This window comes from Heterocephalus glaber, unplaced genomic scaffold (genome assembly GCF_053883595.1).
Source record: "Heterocephalus glaber isolate CG9 unplaced genomic scaffold, H.glaber_assembly_v1.0 deba00000738, whole genome shotgun sequence".
NCBI lineage: Eukaryota > Metazoa > Chordata > Mammalia > Rodentia > Bathyergidae > Heterocephalus > Heterocephalus glaber.
Window position 1 is genome coordinate 9,404,647 of NW_028258161.1, and position 20,355 is coordinate 9,425,001.

The window sequence follows — 20,355 nt, forward strand, 5'->3', positions numbered from 1 at the left end:
CTTCCTTCTTTCCCTTTTTATTCCACCCAAAGTACAAGCCTATTGGTTGGTGCCACCCACATCCAGGGTGGGTCTTCCCTCTTCAGTAAGTCCATCATCCACTCTCAGAACTATGCTCAACCAATCAGTGGACTAATTTAGTACCTCACACCCATGATCCCATCACCTCCCTGAAGCCCCACCTATAAGACTGGGGGGGGGGGTGTCTAGATATAAGCCATAACATCACGGCTTGGTCGGAATTCAAAGTGTACTAAACTTTCTAAATTGGAATTATGTACTTACATGAAAAGAAACTTTTGGTCTCAAGAAACACTGCGAGAATGAAGTTTAGGAATAATGCCACACCTGCAGGATGACTGCTTAAATAAAGATTTCATTGGCTTTTTTCTCTCCTTTGTTCAGAGACAGCCTGGCAGATCTATTCCCTAATAAAGGCTTGTTGTGGCCTGGTCTGGTCTTGGTCTTTGGCCTTTTACCTTATATTTCTGGTGCCATGACTTGGAGGGTAGATGGTCCATTAATGGATGATCCCCCACAGGACAGGGTTGATTGACCTTTTGGCCATCTCCATTGGACGGACCGTATCTGCCGTTGCCAGGACCCTCTGGGGCTTTCTACCTTTGCCATTGCTGATGCTACACATCCACACCGGTCACCAATGTCTGGGTGAGTAGGGAGTTCAGCCTTTTCTTTTGTCCAATCGTACAACTGTTTTGTTTATAGATAAAGGTTATTAAGTTCAAGGCATGCTCCCCTTGGTGAACAGAGGAGCGGCCACATGGAAATATTTTCCAGTCTTTGTTCACTAGGGGGACCTCAACAGTTTTCATCTTACAACAGACTGACCCGATAGTTTTCACAGCCTTATAAAAGACTTACAGGAATAAATATTACTTAAATATATTATTATACTATGTTTACATCAGTTGTCATCAAAGGGATAAATTCTCAATATGTTATTATGTTGTACTTACACTGGTCATTTTCAAAGGACTAAATATCCTGTAAAAACAACAATAACAAGGTTTTATTTTTTCTGGTGTACTAAATGTATTTGTACTTTCTGACTGTACCAGTTTTCTAATATTTGTTTATGATAATAACCTCTTTTTGATTCAGATATTTGCCTTTTCATACACTCCAGCTATTTATGACAACAGATACATATATGGGCTGAGATATTTTCTTTAGATGGTATCCTATCAAAAGATTATTTATTTATTTATTTTTTAAAAGATAATAATTTAGATAAAAACTTTTGGTGTTTTTAAAAAATGAGTATATTTAACAATGGCTATTTTATATCAAGATGGACATTTAAATGTAAAAAAAAAGGTAAAGTCATCATAATTGTCATGTTAAAATATTATTTGTGGCTCTTTTTCTGTTAATATTCTACAGGAATTCAACTACTAAAAAACAACCATGACTGATAACAGTAACAGTTCTCTATATTTTAAATTCCAAAATGCTTGTTATTCAGGTAAAATTATAATAGTTAAGTTCATTACTCTTGTTACAATGCTAACGCTATTGACCTTCTCTTCTGGGTGTTCAACAACTAAAGTTTGGAGACCAAAACTAAAAGGTAACTGGGCTATTAGGTCAGCCAATATTTTGGCCCTGGCCCCTCAAGGTCAACAAAGTTCCAGGACATGAGGGAACCTTCTCTACAGGGTCCTACATCTTTGGTAAGTCACTCAACCTCCTAAACTGGGAGATTGCTGGACACCAGAGGACAATGTACTGTGTGCCAAAGGAGGGTCACCAAGAAAAAAAATCTCCAATGCTTTCACTGAAAGCAACTTGGTCAAGCAAGGCCACGACCCATTCTGATGGCTGACACTGACAGAAAAGCTGAGAGGCACTATGCATGGTTCCAAAGTAATGGCCTGGGGAGACTTAACTGATCTTAATAGATAACAAGAGGTTCGTACTGATTGACACAGGTCTCACTTTAACTTGGTCTTAAACACCCTGCAGAAAAAATAACCAAAAGAGGTATAAAACATGACATAATAATAAAGCTAGACTTCAGAAAAATTAAGACATAGCCCACCCATTAAAATCTTTTGGTTCACTCATGACACAGCCATTTCAAAAAGACAAAACTTTGGGTACTAAATAGAAGGGAAAATCATTAATTAGCTACAAGTGTGTATAGATTCTTTTCAGAAAAATTAAAATAAGTTCTTTACAGGTGTCCAATCCTAGAAACCACTGGTCTCCAGAGCTCTCCTTTTAGGTAAGTGTTTTTCTGATTCTGTGATAACTAATTAACTATCGTGTAGTGATCAAAACCAAAAAACCAAAAAACCATAAAGTAATAGCATTGGGAAAAAATCACCTGCTTGTCAGCCACAGTCAGGATAAGTTCTATACCAAGCAGCTACAAGATTTATTCCTTTTAAAATAATGTACATCCTTGTTCTCTGTTTATGATGCCTCTTCTCATTGTGCTCATATTTCCTGGATACCTACCCGTGTCTAAAAAGATCAAGCCTTTTATGTTATACTTGATCGCCTTAAGTTGGCCAGTGTCCTTGTTGAGGTTATCAGTTCTCTTTATTTTTAAATATATCTAGGAGGCCTCCAAAAACTGAGAAATACAGGAATAAAACTGGCCTTTACACAACTATTCCATGGCTTTGCTGGAACAGTCAACCTAAAATGTGTGTTTTCATGGCCTTGAATTTAAAGGACAAGTCAGGTTCATAGTAACACTACACTCATCAGTATGTTGGCCTCCAAAAGACATTTGCTCAGTTACATATACCTTTTATATACCCCCCCCAAAAAAGGATTATAAAGATTATATAATGTGTTTATCACTTTCCCACTCATTCTCTAGGAGCAAGGACATGACACATGGGCCCTTAGATCAGGAGCTATGATCTCTTACTTCCATAACAGTCTCTTACTTCTATAACAAATGAGCCCCTAAACATCCAGCTGTCTCTGTAAAACCTATGTAAATAATGAATAAAAAAAATTGCATGTCAAATGAAAAAAATTAAAAGTCAATGGGCCAGATAGATATGCCCCCCAAGGTACTAATCAATGGTGGGGTACATTTGGTTTCTGGAGCTCATGGCTCCCCTGGCTATTACTACTCTTGGGACCCCTCAGTATTATCTGTTTAATTCTCTGTTTTGGACTGTGCCTGGTTCTGTTTTCAAAATTTCTTGCAGGAACGATTGAGGACATTCAACAATCAGACTGTCACAGAGTTCATCATGGCAGGGTACCAGCCAATAAGGCAAAAGGAAGAGGTCCCCACTTGGCATGGGCCTCATCAGATCCAGGTCTAGCCCCGATCTTCACCCCTTGTCAGCAGGAAGCAGCTCCAGAAAAAGAGACCTTGGTCCAACTATCATAAAACAAAACCCTGGAATGATAGGTCTCCCACCACCTCAGCAGCTATTATGTATAGTAGCTGCCCTCTTCCTATGGTGCCTTGCCCCCTCCCCTGTGTGACGTCATGCCAAGATGGCTGCTCCCACCAAAGAACAAACCCTTCTTCCCAGCATGCCCCTGTTCCCGCCTAGAGAGTAATCTAATACTTGCTCACCTCCTACCACCTAGTGACATCACTGGCTCCTCCAATCCCTAGTAACTACCTCACTCAACCCCGCCTCAGCCCCTACAAGTCCCACTCCAGTCTCTATAAAAGACTCTCCCTGCCACGGCCATATTACTTTTGTCCCTCATTTGTTCAGAGACAGCTCGGCAGATCTATTCCCCTAATAAAGGCTTGTTGTGGCCTGGAAGAAAAAAAAAAAGATTTCATTGTACAGAACAATAGACATCATGAGTGCCAGGATACAGCTGTGTCTAATGGAAATCAAATGATTCCACCTTTTCACTGTTAACACAATAGACTAACACATATTCAGTTCCTTTTTGTTTGGTTGTTTTGTTTTCATTCGCTCAAGAGTCATGACTTTCTGGGGTGCTCGTTAAAATACAAGGTCACAGTTTCTAACCAGATCGAGGAAGCCAAAACATCTAAGAACAGAGCTCCAGACACCTGAGAGAAGCGCTCTGCTTCGGATGTTTAAATGCATACCAAGACTTGAAAAGGCAGTTTCAGAATACAGCCTTGGTAGCTGTTGTTCTGTTACGGCGATATATACCCGAGATAACCGGCATGTGAAGAGAACGGGTTTATTCTGACTCACAGGTTTGGAGGTTTCAGTCCATGGTATTGGCCCTGCCCCTTTGGCCCTGTGGCAGGCTGGGAAGTGCGTGGTGATGCAAACTGCTCACCTCCCACAGTGGGAGAAGAGAGAGGAAAAGACCACGTCCCACAAGCCCTTCAAGGGCCAAAGACCTCTCACCAGGCCCCTCTCCTCTTCCTGTTTTCCAGCAGTGAGGATTGAAACCAGGGTCTTCACATGGAGAGCTACGTCCCGTCTTTTCTCTTTTTCATTTACATTTTGAGATAGCGTCTCATGAAGTCTCCAAGTTGCCCAGGCTGGCCTCAAACTTGGGATCCTCCTGCCTCAGCCTCCTAGAGTGCTTGGGATTACAGGTGTGCACCACCATGCCAGGTCCGGGCCCTATCTCTTAAAGGTCCTACTGCCTCTCAATAACCCTACAGGCTGGGGACCAAGGCTTGGATACACGGGCCTTCGGGAGACAGTCCAGATGCAAACTCCCCCGTTGCCTATTACAGTTCTGAACAGCATGCTTCCTGCTCGCTGGCCCACCAGGAGCTAACATGGTGGGAACATGATGCCCAAGTTCAGCTGAGGTTGAAGCACAAGCCTCCTTCTTCCACGGGGCCTCACATGCTTACAATAGCAGGAGTTGCATGAAGGGAGAAGTGAAGGCTTTCAAAGCATCCCAGAACAGTGGAGGGCAAAGCCCTTCATATGCTCAAAGAAGAGAATGAAACAGACCGACTGCATTCTTGGACTTTCCCCCACTCACTCACTGTCGCCTGCACCACGACTTCCAGCCTAGGCAGGCACGGACACCAGACATCAAAGCCCCACGCTGAACTTACAAAGTCCTCATTTAAAAAGAAAACTATTCACAATGTGGTCTGTGGAGAATACGCAAAAGTTTAATAAGTGAGTGGAACCTGCAGAATTACAGGTCCACATTGTTACATCTATTCAGGTTACGAAGAACCAAGATCTCTCTGTGCGCACTTGAGCTCCATTCCATGCTCATCCTCCGCATCCATGTGGGCTGCTGCCCACTCTGAAGTGACAGAACAGACACAGTGCCAAGAGCTAAACATGTTAGGAATGGAGCCGACCCTTCCCAAGCCCACCGAAGGAAGTACGTGCTCATCCTCACTCTACAGCGGAGCCAAAGGAAGCAGGGACGACTAAAGAGCCAGGACTGGGCCCAAGCAGCTGGCCGCACAGTTACCATCCGGTACCTGGGACAGCAATGCCTCTGCCTTACAGCCACTGTCCGCGGAGGGAGGCGCTGTTACAGACGTGTCTTCAAAAGTCACGGAGGACGTCTGCTGAGCAGATACATGGTAGGTAACGTGGAGGCTTAAAATAGGAAAGGCAGCAGAGCTAACTGGGTGACACTAGAAAATTCTGGCCATTACTTCATTTCACAAAATATGAAAATTACTTGACCAGGAGATAGTTACATGCAGACAGTCTGTCAAAAGACAACTCCCTTCGGGCTCTTCCGTGTGTGCTCATTACATTCGGAGTGCCGTTTGGCCTCAAGAAACGGAAACCTCATGGCAGGCAACTTGAGCAAGGAGGAGCTCACCTTTCAGAGGTAGCAGGGAGGCCAGGTTGGCCACCCGCCCAGTGCCCCGCTGCTGCCCTCTTCATCCACGTGGCCTCCCCCTGAAGCTTGTTAGGAAAACCCCACCTGGGAGCGCCCACCCAACATGCAGGAGAGAGAGGGAAAACATCAGTGGGAAAAAGCCAAAAAGCCAGCACTTCGTTTTAGCTTTTATTTCCAGTGCTGGGCTGGAAACCTTGGGCCCTGAGCATGCAAGACCAGGGTCTATCACTGAGCTGCACCTCCAGCCCAGCCCCATTTGAATCAGGAAAAGTGAGCTTTGCAGAAAGCCCCAACTGCAGAGCGGCTTCTAGCTCCTATTAGCCAGCAGTGTGCCCCAGGATCACCTCTCAGGGCAAGGGAGCCTAGGAAACTGAAGCTTTCAGACGGGCACTGTCAGCCTGAACAAAATTGGGCTCATGAAGGAAGGAGAGAACAGGCATGGGTCAGGCGAGACAGTGCCGTATCAGGCTCCCGAGATGCAACAACCAAACAGGAAGTGTACTCCTGCCAAAGAAATTCAAGACTGTGAATCAGTTACAAAGACAAAATCTTTGAGGTCCCTGGATACAAGCAGAACAAAAATAACATCTTTGTGAGTTTCGGCCTCATTATTCATACAAAACACAGGATGAGGTTCACTTCTCTCTTCTACCCGACACGAAAAGTGAAAGCATTACCAAGGACCTTAATAAACAGTAATAACAATGGCACTGTGGCAAAAGCACATAACCAATAAAGGCCCATGTGTCAATAAAATTAAACAGGCATGAAGACATTTGTAGACGTAGTATGATGGCATCCTATAGAAAGCATTTTATAAATGATACGTGCAAATTGAAAAAGCGTCCCCATTTTGACAATAAATTCATAGCATTTAATAAATTACTCATGGTTGCTTCCAGTAGAGCCACAGAACCCACACCTCTGACTATGAGATCCGTCAGAACGATTAAGAAATGAAATGCTTCACAGCTTTCCTATCAAATAAAGAAATTCCAAGAAGAGATGCAGGGTACACATTAGACTCTCAGCTCTCTACCTCCCCTATGCACCCATGAAACCCAAAAATTTGAATACTAAATTTTATCAGACACCAATTGCAAATTTTGGTGACATTTAGTCAGTTGAAAGGAGGCTGTATATTGTTTCTGCAAGAAATAATCTCTGAGGATTTGCAAGTTTAGTATTTTCACTGGAATGATTTCTGTAAGTTAATATAAATATATTCTAGATCATCTTTCAGGCATGTTATTTCACTGTCCGAATTTAAGTTTACAAACATGAAGGCACCAAGAAATGCTACTGTCACTGTCTCAACTTCATGATAATAGAAGTGAGCTGTACCTCATGCATAAATGATGCAGTTATATAACGGGCAGGCCACAGTCTGTCATGCGTGAATGCTCACTGGCACCACAGAAATTTGGAGGAAAGTGACAGGCAAATGGAGTCAGCACTAGGGCTTGTGGGGGTAGACGAACAAACTTAAACAAGCCTGCCATGTAGCAGCCACCACCACATCTGTGATTTGTGTAAGAGTTTAGGCTCTTAAAAAAGTATTGCTGGCCACATTAAATTAATGCTGTTCATTTGAATGTAATGGTTTTGCCATTTTGTTTGTCTTTAATTTTGTGAAGATGTTTGGTTTTATAGTTGTATAATGGTTATAAACAGAAGAGGTTTAGTCCTATTTTATTTTAATACATATTTAAGTAATGTTATAATCAAAACAATTTAAACTGCTACTGCAGAATCAAGAGATTTTCTTTCCTTTTAAAAAAGAGTTCCTACACTGCTCAAGTCTGAGAAATGCTTCCCACAGCTTCCTCGCAGACAGAAGAGACAACAGAGGTGACGCCACTTATGTTCAAGCCAAGTCCAAATTCAATGTTAGGTAGGTAAAGAAGTAATTTACAGGTGCAGTAATTCCCAAGTTTTTAATTAGTGTCATCATTCACTGTTTAATGTATATCTTATTCTCTATAAAAATAGTAATTAAAAAACTAAATTTACATTTCTGTAATCTTTTTTAAAAAAAAAAATAAATTATATCTCTCTGGGTAAGGCTGATGGGGGCTTTCGAATACAGCGGTCTCGGAGGCATGGTTCTGCGTGCTTTACTGCTTGGTACCACTCAGCCCCATGACTGAAGTCTCCTCGGGGTTCTGCTGAGTGCATGTTTGATGGAAATGAGGCAGGAGGCTGTTTCAGTGGGGTTAGCATTACAGAGTAGAGACCCTGCAGGATGCTGAGTCAGGGATGCCTTGGCCTGGACCACAGAGAGTTACAAGCGCAGATGCCATTTTGAAAATCTACAGGATCTTCCAGGGAGATTTGGAGTCTTGTAGGGCACTGGGGTGTAAAGTAGTCATTTCTGGTAATTGGGAGCAGGGCAATCCCTTCTGACTCTGGCTCTGGCTGGGTGGGACCCCAAAGCTACATGAGTACCTGCTACAGGAGCAGCGATGGGTTTTAGATTTCTGAGCTAGACATGCAATGTGTGAAGTGATGAGGGCTTTCATCAACTAATTTGTTTAAGTTTCGTACCGGGAATTGAACTCAGGACCTCATGCTTGTCAGGCAGGTGCGGTGCCACTGAGCTACATCCTTGGCAATTTGTTTAAGTTCTTGCAAAGGTTACTGACTGGTAATATCAATGTTTCTGATGTGCTTTCTCCCAAGAAAACACATTCAAGGGCTGGGGAGTCAGCTCAGTGGTTCCGGCGCCTGCCTTGCAAGCGCAAGGTCCTGAGTTCAATTCCTGGCACACACACAAAAAAACACTTTCAAGGGGACATTCATGCCCTTCTGATGCAGTTTGACCTTCTACAAGCAACTTTCACAAATACGGCAGAAACCAAGTAAAACGCTTTTAAGGAAAATGTCTCTGTCGCTGATAATAACTTCATTCTTTGAGTCCTGATGTATCTGTCTTGTCAATAAGCACATGAACCTTCCAGGTGATGTCACCAAAGGATTTAAATAAACCCTAAGCCTCCAGTACGAACTTCTTCACTCATTATAGTCAACACCAATAGATTTTCTAAGATAACAAAGAAAATCTAAAACACAATCACCAGAAAAGGAAATAGAGTAATCATCTGGCTAGAGGATTACCTTAAGATCCACTTCTTCATCTGCTGGGTTCTTCTCCTTCCATTTGGTATTTTTTTTAAAAAATGCTTCCTTCTGAGTTTACCTGAGAGTTATCTGTTAACATTTGTAAATCTCTATTAAAAACAGCTAGAAGTGTGGAACTAAAATACAGGCCACATGTGAAACCGTAGTGACTGCGTAAGACATTGTGGCCATAGATGGAATTATTCCAGGATCTCTCTTGCCCCGCAAGGGCTCTTAAAGTCCCGGGACCAGCAGTACCAGCATCAAACCTGGGAATTTATAAGAAATGTAAATTCCTGGACTCTAACCCCAACCTACTAAGTCAAAATTCTAGGGGACAATCCATCAATTGGTGTTTTATGAAGCCCTTCACACAATCCTGATGGACTACAGCCTGGGAACCACTGGTTTTAATGAAAGCACTTATAATGCACAAAGCCCAGCTCCTATAGAGCCAGGATGATAACAAGATTAGTGTATTATTCAAGACAATATCATGCATATGCTTGATATAAAAAGCAATGAGTATTATTTACTTCATGAGCTAAACTCCATATGGTGCTTGAATACACAAATTGAAGGATGGGAAAAGATTTGCTTAAAATTGTTTCTGACTAGGCATGGTAGCACATGCCTTTAATTATAGCATTGAGGGGGCTGAAGCAAAAGGACTGCCATGAGTTCAAGATCAGCCCGGGCTGCATAGGAAGTTCAAGCCCACCCAAACTACATAGAAAGAACCTGTCTAAAAAAACTACCTGTTAAAATTTGAAATATTTAGATAGCGATTTGAAATCAATATACAGCCAATACTATATAGTCATTAATAAGTACATAGCTAATAAATATAAAGCCAGAGTCAGTTAAATTTTAAATAAACTTTCAAATTTTAAGTTTAAAATAGTCATTAAAATATAGTCAACACTGTACTCCTGCATGTTATACCAATAAACGTAAATCCATAGCTGTGTTCCATGGCTGCTCACAAGTCATTAGAAGACCGCCTCTACTATATTTCTCATTCACTAATTCTTTCATAATATCGAATTATGGCACCAAAAAAAGAGTGGCCCTTCTAAATCAGAACTGAAATAAATCATGCCATTCTCCATCTATTTAATTACCTCAACTGGAAGCTCTCCTACCAATGAAAGCAAATATTGCTCAAGCAGAAGAGCCATAATTTCCAGTCAGCTTTGTAGTCGAGTTCTCAGGTCTGAAACCATTTGAAGAACAGGATGAAATATGTTGGAATCATTAGAAAAACTATCAAAACCACTCGCTGCTCTTTCCATTAGGCTTCGATTTGTGTAAACTCAATACTTTCAGACACAATGGCTTTTTAAAGGCTGTTAATAACAGGGGCTCAGGCTTGAGGACTGAGGAGCAATCCACAGTAGTCTGCTGTCAAAGGCTACGTAAAAGAGGATTCAGAAGCAATCCTGGGGCTGCTCCGAGCCTACCTGTCCACAGTGGAAGCTTTGGAGTTGCGAGGCTTCTTCACTTGTGCATACAAAGCATCCATCATGTGGCCTTCTCGCGGGCTCTGTGGTCTGGCGCTGAGAGCCAGGGACCCCTCATAGGAAGCCATTCCCCCATACATCAGCTCGTCCTCACACCCAAACGTCCGATGAAAATCCTGGATCTCAGCATAGTCACGCTCCCGAGCCTGGCGCTCCCTAAATTCTCGAGTTTTGGCTTGGATCCTGTAAAATGAGAACACAGTGAAACAAAGGAACTTTTCCTTTCTAAAAAGTGTGCACAGAAACATTCGTTGAAATATGTTGTGAAGTATATTTTGTTTCCCATAGTTATCAGAAGATCAGTAGAATACATGCTAAGTTACGTGTGTTTTAGATTGTCAAGCAATGCCAAGCATGTTGAAAAATAATCACTTCAGGTATCTTTGGTCATTTCAACAAGATATAATCATAACATAAATCATCAGTTTAAATTTTCACCTACTGACTAACATTAAAAATTCACCAGGAGCAGTTTCTGGCATCTACTGGATACTACTGAAGAGAGCTTTTTAAAACATTGCACACACATGCAATATATCTATGTATGAGTGTGCAGAATGCATATATCTTATTCATTAGCAATAAGCCGTAAACATTAAACATACTATGAAGCTTAGATATAAATCCATACCACAATTTCTCACTACTGGCAAAAAACAGAAAGGCCTCAGGTTAGTGACACTGGTTTTGATTCTGTGTAATATACAACTGATCTACAGAATTCTGAGATTAAAGACAAGAAGGCATGTATCCATTCAAATTCTGAAATAAAACTTGCCTAAAAACAGACGTTAGAATACTATTTTCCTGAAGCTATGTTTAGTTCACTAAGATTTTATTAAGATATTTGGTACACAGTTATCCTCCATTTAAAATAAATTGATATAATTTATGCAGTCAGTCAATCTGAGTAACCTAAAAATAATTAACTCTTGGTAGAATTTTGTTGATTTTTTAATAGAAAATATATTTTAATTATTTACTCAAAATTGAAATGTTTACGTAAAAGCAGTGAAGTTTTAGCAAAGATGTGAAGAAAAGGAAACACTTAAGTGTTGTTGGTGGGAATGTAAGTTTGCACAGCCATTATGGAAAACAGTATGATGAGTCCTCAAACCCTAACAACAGGACGACCACATGGCCCAGGTACCCCCTGCAGGGTACATGGCCAAAGGAAAGGAAATCAGTATGCTGAAGAGGTATCTCCACTCATGTTTACTACAGCACTATTCACAATAGCCAACATACAGAATCAACCTTGGTGTATCCAACAATAAACGAACTGATGAAGAAAATGTGTTCTGTCCATAGACCAAATAGGGTAATGTTCAACCATAAAAAAGAATGACATTCTGTTATTTGTAACAACACGGATGCACCTAGAGGACGTGATGTGCAGTGAAAAAAGGCAGACACAGAAAGATAAATATTGCATGATCTCACTTATGCATAGAATTGAAAAGTGGATGTCACAGAAGTATTGAATAAAACTGGTCACCCAAAACTGGCAAAGGAAGGTGAGGAGGACAGGAAGCAGTCAGCCAATCAACTTACTGTTTTAATTAGAAAGGAAAAATAAGTTCTGGTGTTCTACTGCATGCACAGCAGGGTGACTATCATGAACAATAAGGTATTGAATACTGTAAAATGGCTAGGAGACAGGATTCATAAAAGAATGATAAATATTTGAGGATATGGATAGTTACTTTGATCTGGTGATTATTTAACACAAACCTGGATGAAAATATCACACTATAACTCATAAATATATATACATATATATAATCACTATATACCAGCCAAAATTAAAAAAATAAAAAGCAAGTAAGTCTTACTTATAAAAAGCAAAGTTTTAGACTGAGTCTAATATTTTATTGTAAAGTTATTTACTTTCTTTCATATTTGAAGTAGACATCTATAAACATGACACCTAAATATATATTCATACAAATTTAGAAAAGATACCAACCCAAGACGAAGATAGTGTAGGAGAAAGAAAACCACAAGCTGATATTCCTCAGGGATATGGAAGCAAAACTCTTCAACAAAATGTCAACCAATAGAATTTAACAACATATATGACAATTTATATCATGATCAAATGGCATTAATTGCAAGAACTATATTAACAGGATAAAAAAGAAAAGTCATATTATTCTCTCAATTGCTGCACAAGAGTATTTGAGACATTAAACACCTACCATAACAAAAAAAAAAAAACCTCAGAAAATTCAGAAGAGTGGGATCTGCAAAACCTCCCGCAGAGCACCTACCGAAACCCTACAGCGTCCTACCTACACAGCTGGCAAGGACTGTAGGCTTCGCTTGGGCCAGGAGTGGGGCGAGGAGGCACAGGACCCCACACAGGGTGGGACGGCTACACAGCGCAGAAGCCGGCCAGGGAAATGCACAGGGCACAGATGGGAAAGGAGGGAGTAAGGTCCTGCATTCGCAGGAGACAGGAGGGCGCACACAGAAAAGCCCAAAGAAACTACAGAAATCTAGAACCAAAAAGCAAATCCAGCAAGGTCACAACAGAAGATCAACATACAAAAATCTACCTTTTTTTTTTTTTTGAGACTGGGTCTCACCATATAGTTCAGATGGCCTTGAACTCAGTATGTAGTTCAGGCTGGCCTCAGACTCACAGCAATCCTGCAACCTCTGCCGCCCAAGCGCTGGAATTACAGGTGGGCACCACCACACCCGGCTAGTACTTTTTATACACTTGCAAGGAACACAGGGACACTGAAATTAAGATTACAGTGCCATATACAATTATTAAAAAAAAATCAATATAAAGGTTCACTTTTAGATATGCATAACAAGACACAAAGGTCAAGCTAATAAAACAAGTAGGATTTGTGTGCTGAAAACTAGAATGCAGCTGAAAAAAACCAAGACTACCTTAGATAGAAACACACTATGATCGTGGATGAAAATTCTCCACGTGGCAAATCATTCTCCTCAGACTGGTATACAAGTTTAACGTAAATCCTATAACTGTTCCAGCAAGATTTTTGTAGACCCAGACAAGATTATTTTAAAATTTATTCCAGGCTGGGGTATAGCTCAGGGATAGAGCATGTGCTTAGCATGCATGAGGCCCTGGTTTTGACTCCCAGTGCCACAAAAACAAAAATGAAAAACCCTGAAACACAAAATAAAATGTATATGCAAAGGCAAAAGATAGAATACACAACTATGAAAGAGGACAATAAAATGAGAGGAATCAAACTTCCAGACTGCAAGACTTGTAATGCAGCTACAGTAATGTAGATCGTGTGGAGCTTCGGGGGACACAGCGACTTAGATCAATGGAACAGAATGAAGCAGCAGCCAACAAGCCTGCCCCACTGATGCCTCACAATCATGCAAAAGCAGGTCAATGGAACAAAATAGATTTTTCAACAAATGGTGCTGGAGTAATTGGATATCCATAGGCAAAAAAAGGACTTAAACTGCACATCTCCTATAAAAATTAACTCAAAATGGCCATAGATTGAAATGAAAAATGTAAAGCTATAAAACTTTAGAAAGAAACACAGACAAACATCTTTAGAACCTGGTGCTCAGTGAAGAGTTCTGAGAAACGACAGCAGAAGTGCTATCCCTAAAACAAAAGATATAAAAAATTGATGACATCAAAATTACAAACTTTTCCTCTGTGAAAGATTCTAAGAAGGCAAAAAGAGAAGTACAAACCAGATAAAATATCTGCAAACCATTTATCTGACAAAGGACTCATATCCAAAATACATTTAAAAATTCAAAACTCAACAAGAAACCAATCTAATTAGAAACGAGGAAAAAACACAAAGAAACATTTCACTGAAGATGACATGGACATGCTACGGATGCAGAGAAGCTGGGTCTCTCCTACTCTGCTGTCGGAAACGTAAAATGGTACAGCCACCCAACTCAGGAAAGCAATCTGGCCGTTTCTTTAAAAAACCAAACGCGCACTCAACATGCTAGCCAGCAATTGTACTTCTAGGTATTTATCCCAAAGAGATAAAAACTTATGTCCATGCAAAAGTCTGTTCACAATTGTTCATAGCTACTTTCTTTTCCCCCAAAATTGGAAATAACCAAAATATCCTACAGCAGATGAGCAGCTAAGCAAACTGGACTATGTCCGGACCATGGACTGTCACTCAGCAGAACTATGACTTCCTCATGTAATCTTCTTCAGATGACAGGAGAGGAGTCTGAGCAAGATCTGTAAGATGGGACAGCTGTGTCCTAACTGCAGTGGCGGCGACATGATCTACGTGTGTGACCACAAGTACCGCACAGCCATATGCACTCCTGGCACATCCCTGACATCCTACTAAAAGGTATATCAGTCGTGCCACTAGGGAGCCAGGAGGAAGCACACTCGAGACCTCACTGCACTATCTTTGCAACTTCCTGTGAATCTAAAATTATTTCAAAAGGCCAAAAAAAAAAAAATTGTCACATACCATTACAAGCAGAATTGTCACTTTTCTCCCTTGCTTCTTTCTTACCTCCAGCTTCTCAGCATTACTCTTGTCTTTTTTCCACTATTAGACTCAAATTTCTCTACCTTTTTTTGTAGCTATAAAATAGAAATACTTAACTAGTTCAGCATTTCTCGGCAGGATCCAACAAGAAGAGGCGATGTGTGGCGTGGGACTCCCAGAACAACTGCTCTCGGCCACGTGTAATCGAGCACTGTGCCTCAGCAAGGGGAACAACGCAAAATGCTTCTCCTAGTTCCCCAAACTCCCTGGGAGGGCCTTACGTCCTTGCCAAGAACCCGACGGCTTTCTAATCTGAACAGAATACTGGCAAGTCAGAAATTTTCATAACAAGAATCCTAGATACTAATAAACATAAGCCCACCATGGAACACCTACAAGAGAAATACTGACTCAAATTTTAATGTCAAATTTAGCTAGAACCATCATAGATTTTTTATTATACTCCATTTATCCATTTAACGGCAATTACGACAGTCAAGGATGTTCTTATAAAAGCCAATTATCACTAAATACTGAATATCCAAGATGGGAAGTCAATAAAGTTGCAATAATTTTACTCTTTGCACCTTTCTGTTTTTCTGACTCTGGGCTCAGTAGGGAGTGAAGAAAGAGAACCGGCAGGGAGGAAAATGAGTTACCTCTTCTACTTGATGGGACATTCATCTGAAGCCTGACTGTCACTTATCTGACAACCTACTTATTAATATAACCTGGTTACCATCAGACAATCACCTAATGATAGGTAATATCCAGGGTGACTGGATATTCACATAAATTTTTAAGTTTGGGAACCTAATAAAATTTGGATGGAAAAAACAGGTATAAATTATAGGTGCATAAATATGAAGCTAAAAGTTCTGCATATGAAGAACCTTCAACAATCAAAGAAAATACCATAGACTGATGTATAAATGGCAAAACTCTATGGTACCTGAGCTTCAATTCATTGAAAGAGAAGTCAGTCGAACTTATGTAGACTGGTGAGGGGATTCCTCTAATAAAAGCAGTTATTGGAAAAACAAAATAGGAACACAGGGAGACATATACCTAAATAATCTAAAATAATCTCCCCAAATTTCTTGCACATCAGTTTCACAGTATTACGAATGGGCCCTGGATTTGAATTTTTTTTTCAAAATTACACAGGAAATACTATTCAGTGGGCGTCAACTTCTAAGAGGTCAATATCTCAGAGGAAATGTTCAGCAGAGTGAGGGCCTTTTTAGGAAGCCCAGCTCTCAACTGCTTCCTTTTACCCAAATTTGTATATTTCAACTAATCGCTACCGATCATCAAATACAATAAACATTACTGTTCTAGCTCTAGTACCTCCTAAAAACACAGTTTTTCTTCTAAGCTCCAATAATATAAGAAATATTACTTTTACTGCTTATCTTAGGGTCCCCAATGTGTTTCATCCCCAAAGTTCTGAGAGCTGTTTGCATGCCTCCTTTCTATGCTGGCGATGAAACCCCAAGATCCCCATGAACCATGGAGGCAGGACAACTGCCACAGAAGGCTCACAAACCCGGTTACCAGGCCGGGCTCCTGCGCCCTTCAAAATGCACCCTAAAGTTAATGTCACGAGGCTTGTTGCCATGCCAGTACACTGGAAGGACGACTCTAAAAACTAGGAATACACTGTGGCTTTGGTGGATTTTGGTGACAATTCACAAGCAAAAGTAACACAAGCCACAAATGGTTTTCTTTATTGTGCTCCTCGTATTTGAATGTCTTCTTTATTATAAAGTAAGAAATGGGACTTTATGACACTACCGAAAGGTTATATTTATGTGTTACCTATTTTCATTCTTCCAGGAGAAACTTAGAAAAAAATAATACTGGGATCTGGAGAAAAAACATTTTCAGTGTCCTAATAAACATAGTATGGTTCTTAAGGAAACTAAAAAAGACAGTGTTTCACAGTTGAGCCCTTACTGGTTCCAAATGGCAGTGCTACCGGGACACCCCTCTATTTTACTATGACCCCGAGGTCACAAATGGTCTCTAAGATGTAGGAGTCATTAGTTTTTCTGGACAGTCAGGATGTTGTTTAGCATTATCCATTTCATGTGTCTCCTGCCAACCCTCAGCAATGACAGAAGTAACTGATTAGCCCAAAATTTAGCAAAAGAAATGACCATCTCTTGCTTTGTGCATCTGTGAGTCCTTCCTCGTTATGAACAAAAGAACTATTCTGAGGCTTAAATTAGCACCAGCAGCTGTAGCCATGGACGTTGATGGAAAACATCACTTACTAATTCCCCATCCTCGAATGTGAGGAAAAAAATTGAAACCACCATTAAAATTTTCTATCAAGACTTTTTAAAAAGTTAGTAAAGAACTTTTCATTTCAATTTATGTTCAAACAAAAACATTCACACCTTTCCTTTTTGTAAAAAAAAAAAAAAAAAAGGTTTTTCCATTATGATAATCAAATTGCCTTGAACCTGCATAGAAAATAGTACACAAAATAATGTAATATACTAAATAAAGTAATAAGGTTAATTTCTTTCCTGCTGTCACTAAATTCATGCTAACAGCCTCTGTTCAGCTTGACATCAATTAATGATTTTAATTCCAGACTCTTGTCCCTGTGTTCACCGCCCTTTTCTCTAATTAAAATGGATGATGCGTGATAAAGATGGAACATACAAGACTTCTGTCCTTGTAACATTTCTAGTCATTAGTAGTTTTGCTTTTACAATAAATGGCTTTTAGCACTAATTGCTGGAGACTAAATGAAAAGAACTTTTTGATGCCTATGAAGCATCGTCATTACATTGCCAGAGAAGGCACCAGGGATGGAAATCACTTCCGAGCGAGGACTCCTGAGCCTGGAAAGCACTGTTGTCTGAAATCACTCACTTACATATGAAGTACCTCTCACTCCAAACACAAGAAGCTGCCCTACATAAACAACCCAGTACAGTTTTTAAAAAAGGGAACACAAGAAACAGAAATTGAACTTTAATTATTTATTTTTGGGGGGTGCTGGCCACTGAATTCAGAGCCTTCTGTATGCTAAGCATGCACTCTACCACTGAGCTCTCTTTTAGTGATTTTAATTTTTTAAAATGCTGTTAATATCTACAGAAGGTAGATTATACTAATACTAGTTTACCAGAAAATTTCTGAATAAATTTCAGATTGCTACAGATTATATAGTTGTCAACTATCCTCCAAACATTGTTCAAGATCTCATAATCAAATCCTTTAGGAAGTGTTTTATCCTGAACGTATTTCCTGCCATTCCTTAGCCTCGTTCTGGGCTCGTTCTCTATTTTCTCAACAGATTTCCCCTCTTAAAAAAATCAGCATTAGAAATGGATCAAAGATGACTTCAGTTCAGGCCGAGGGTGCAGCTCAGTGGCAGAGCACTTGCCCAGCATGCCTAAGGCCCCTGTTTCATCCCCGCACCCCCAAACAAACAAACAAAAATCAAACACCCTAAATTCAGGGCAGAAGGCATTTCCAGCTATAAGAAAGTGGGTAATAAATCGTTTCAATAAAAGTTTTAGTCTGCTGATTGCTTTATGTGCCCCTCAAAACACTTCAGCATATGGAGGACTTCAGAACAATGGTGGCTCAGCTCATCAGCTTCAAGCTCTCCTTCTCCTGGCAGTCAATATAGCACATAAGCTGCCAATATGGAGCCTGTGCTAGATTCCCACAAGATGGACAATTTTCCACTCAGTTTCTGTATCAGTCACTTCTCATCACTGGGACAAAATATCTGACAGCTGGGACTTAAAGGCTGCCTCATGGTTTCAGTCCATGGTTGGCTGGCTCCAAAACAGAAACAAAATGGCAGAAGGGATGGGCAAAGGAAAGCCATTCAACTCATGGCAACCAGGAAGCAGAGAGAGAGGGAAGAGCCAGAGACCAGAATAGAGGCTCCCCACGGCTTCATCTTCCCTACTATGGGTCTAAGTAGCAAATTTCCACAGAGCAAATTAACAGACTCTTTAAAATTCTTTCTCATCTGCACTAACGATAAAAAATAAAAACAACTCCCACGGATCAGAGTTGACTTTTCTGATCAAAAAAGAGGCTCAAGAGGTTATAGAAACTATGAAAACTCCTGTAATGGGATGAATAAAATCATAGAGCTTCCATCAGAAAGGTAATTTTAAGTTTAGTGTATGTGCGTGTGTGTGCACGCATGCGTGTGTGTGTGTGTGTGTGTGTGTGGTGGCAGGGATGGAATCACCCCAGGGTTCACACATCCTAAGCAAGCGCACTACCACTGAGCCCGCAGCTCAGAAGGTTAATTTTCAAAAGGCAACCTTTGTCTGAATGGCAATAAGTGACCAAAAGGTAAAGGCTACTGACAGTAAAACGAACACGAATCGCCTGTCAAAAACCATCTTAGCAACTGAAACCACAGTACTTTAGTCAACAGTTCAAGCAGTCACTTGAAGCAGACCCTGAGAGTGGCTGGTAACAGCAGGAAGGGAGAGTGCCACTGAGTCAGAACTGCAGCAGAGATGAACACAAATCTGCCAAATGACACACCAAGAAGCGGGGTGTGTGCCCTTCCAGATGCACCAAGTTCTGTGGTTTGGCGCTGACAACCGAGGCTTTGCAGGGTGACCTTGACATCAAACGATGGGAAGTTGCAAGACTTCTATTGCCATAGTAATAAGTAAATACGTCCCACATATGGGAGCACTTTATAAGACATTCATTATAGTGGCATTTGGGACACTTGGCAATACTGCCAAGGAAGCCTACTATGTAGGTGTAGCTAATAAAGTTATAATCGCTATCACTTGCATAGTAACTACAAAATGCAAGCCAGCTAGCATTCCAATTCTCACTCAATAGAGTGAATAACATATGAGGTAAATATTACTTGAACGTTGGGGAATTTAGCCATATAAAACAGCTAACGTTTCATCTTTCAGACTTTCTTTCTGCCCTTCCTTCCCATCCATCTACCTGTTCATACAAACTCAGCCTTGTTCCAGAAAACATTTAACATGATAAAGAATGCATACAAATACAACATAAATCAACTGTGTGGGGAAAACTGGGATGGCATGGACCAGTATGTTAACAGTGATATTAACACAGTTAAATGTTTGTTCTCATATCTTAATTTTATTACTGCTTCTGGGCCTTTTGGTTAAGGTCAAGTGTAGTATATTTAAATTTCATAAATTTCACCCAAATTTTTCTTTAGTTTTAGAATTAGAATAACTTAGAGCTTTAAAACATATGCTTTAAACAGGAGAGAAGCACTTGTAAGGCTGAGGCAGGAGGATCACCATGAGTTCGAGGCCAGCCTAGGCTACACAGTGAGTTCGAGGCCAGCCTGAACTACATTGCGAGAAAAACAAAAATAAAGGGGTGGGGGTGGGGATATGGAAAATAGAAAATAGAAAAGGGAAGATGAACAGTAATAAGATGAGTACAAAGGCATAAAC

At 40.5% G+C, this 20,355-nt stretch overlaps 1 protein-coding gene across 20 annotated transcripts in view; it reads right to left on the minus strand.

The window, feature by feature from the left end:
- Window positions 1-20,355, minus strand: part of Pard3 (par-3 family cell polarity regulator) — a 605,457-nt gene that overhangs the window by 133,673 nt on the left and 451,429 nt on the right. For all 20 annotated transcript variants that reach the window (XR_015449461.1, XR_015449462.1, XM_087206780.1 and 17 more), the window contains one exon: window positions 10,356-10,598. Coding sequence is in view for 18 of the 20 variants with exons in the window: in XM_087206780.1 (XP_087062906.1) it covers window positions 10,356-10,598 (243 nt within the window). In the remaining 2 variants the exon portion in view is untranslated. The remainder of the gene's footprint in view (window positions 1-10,355; window positions 10,599-20,355) is intronic.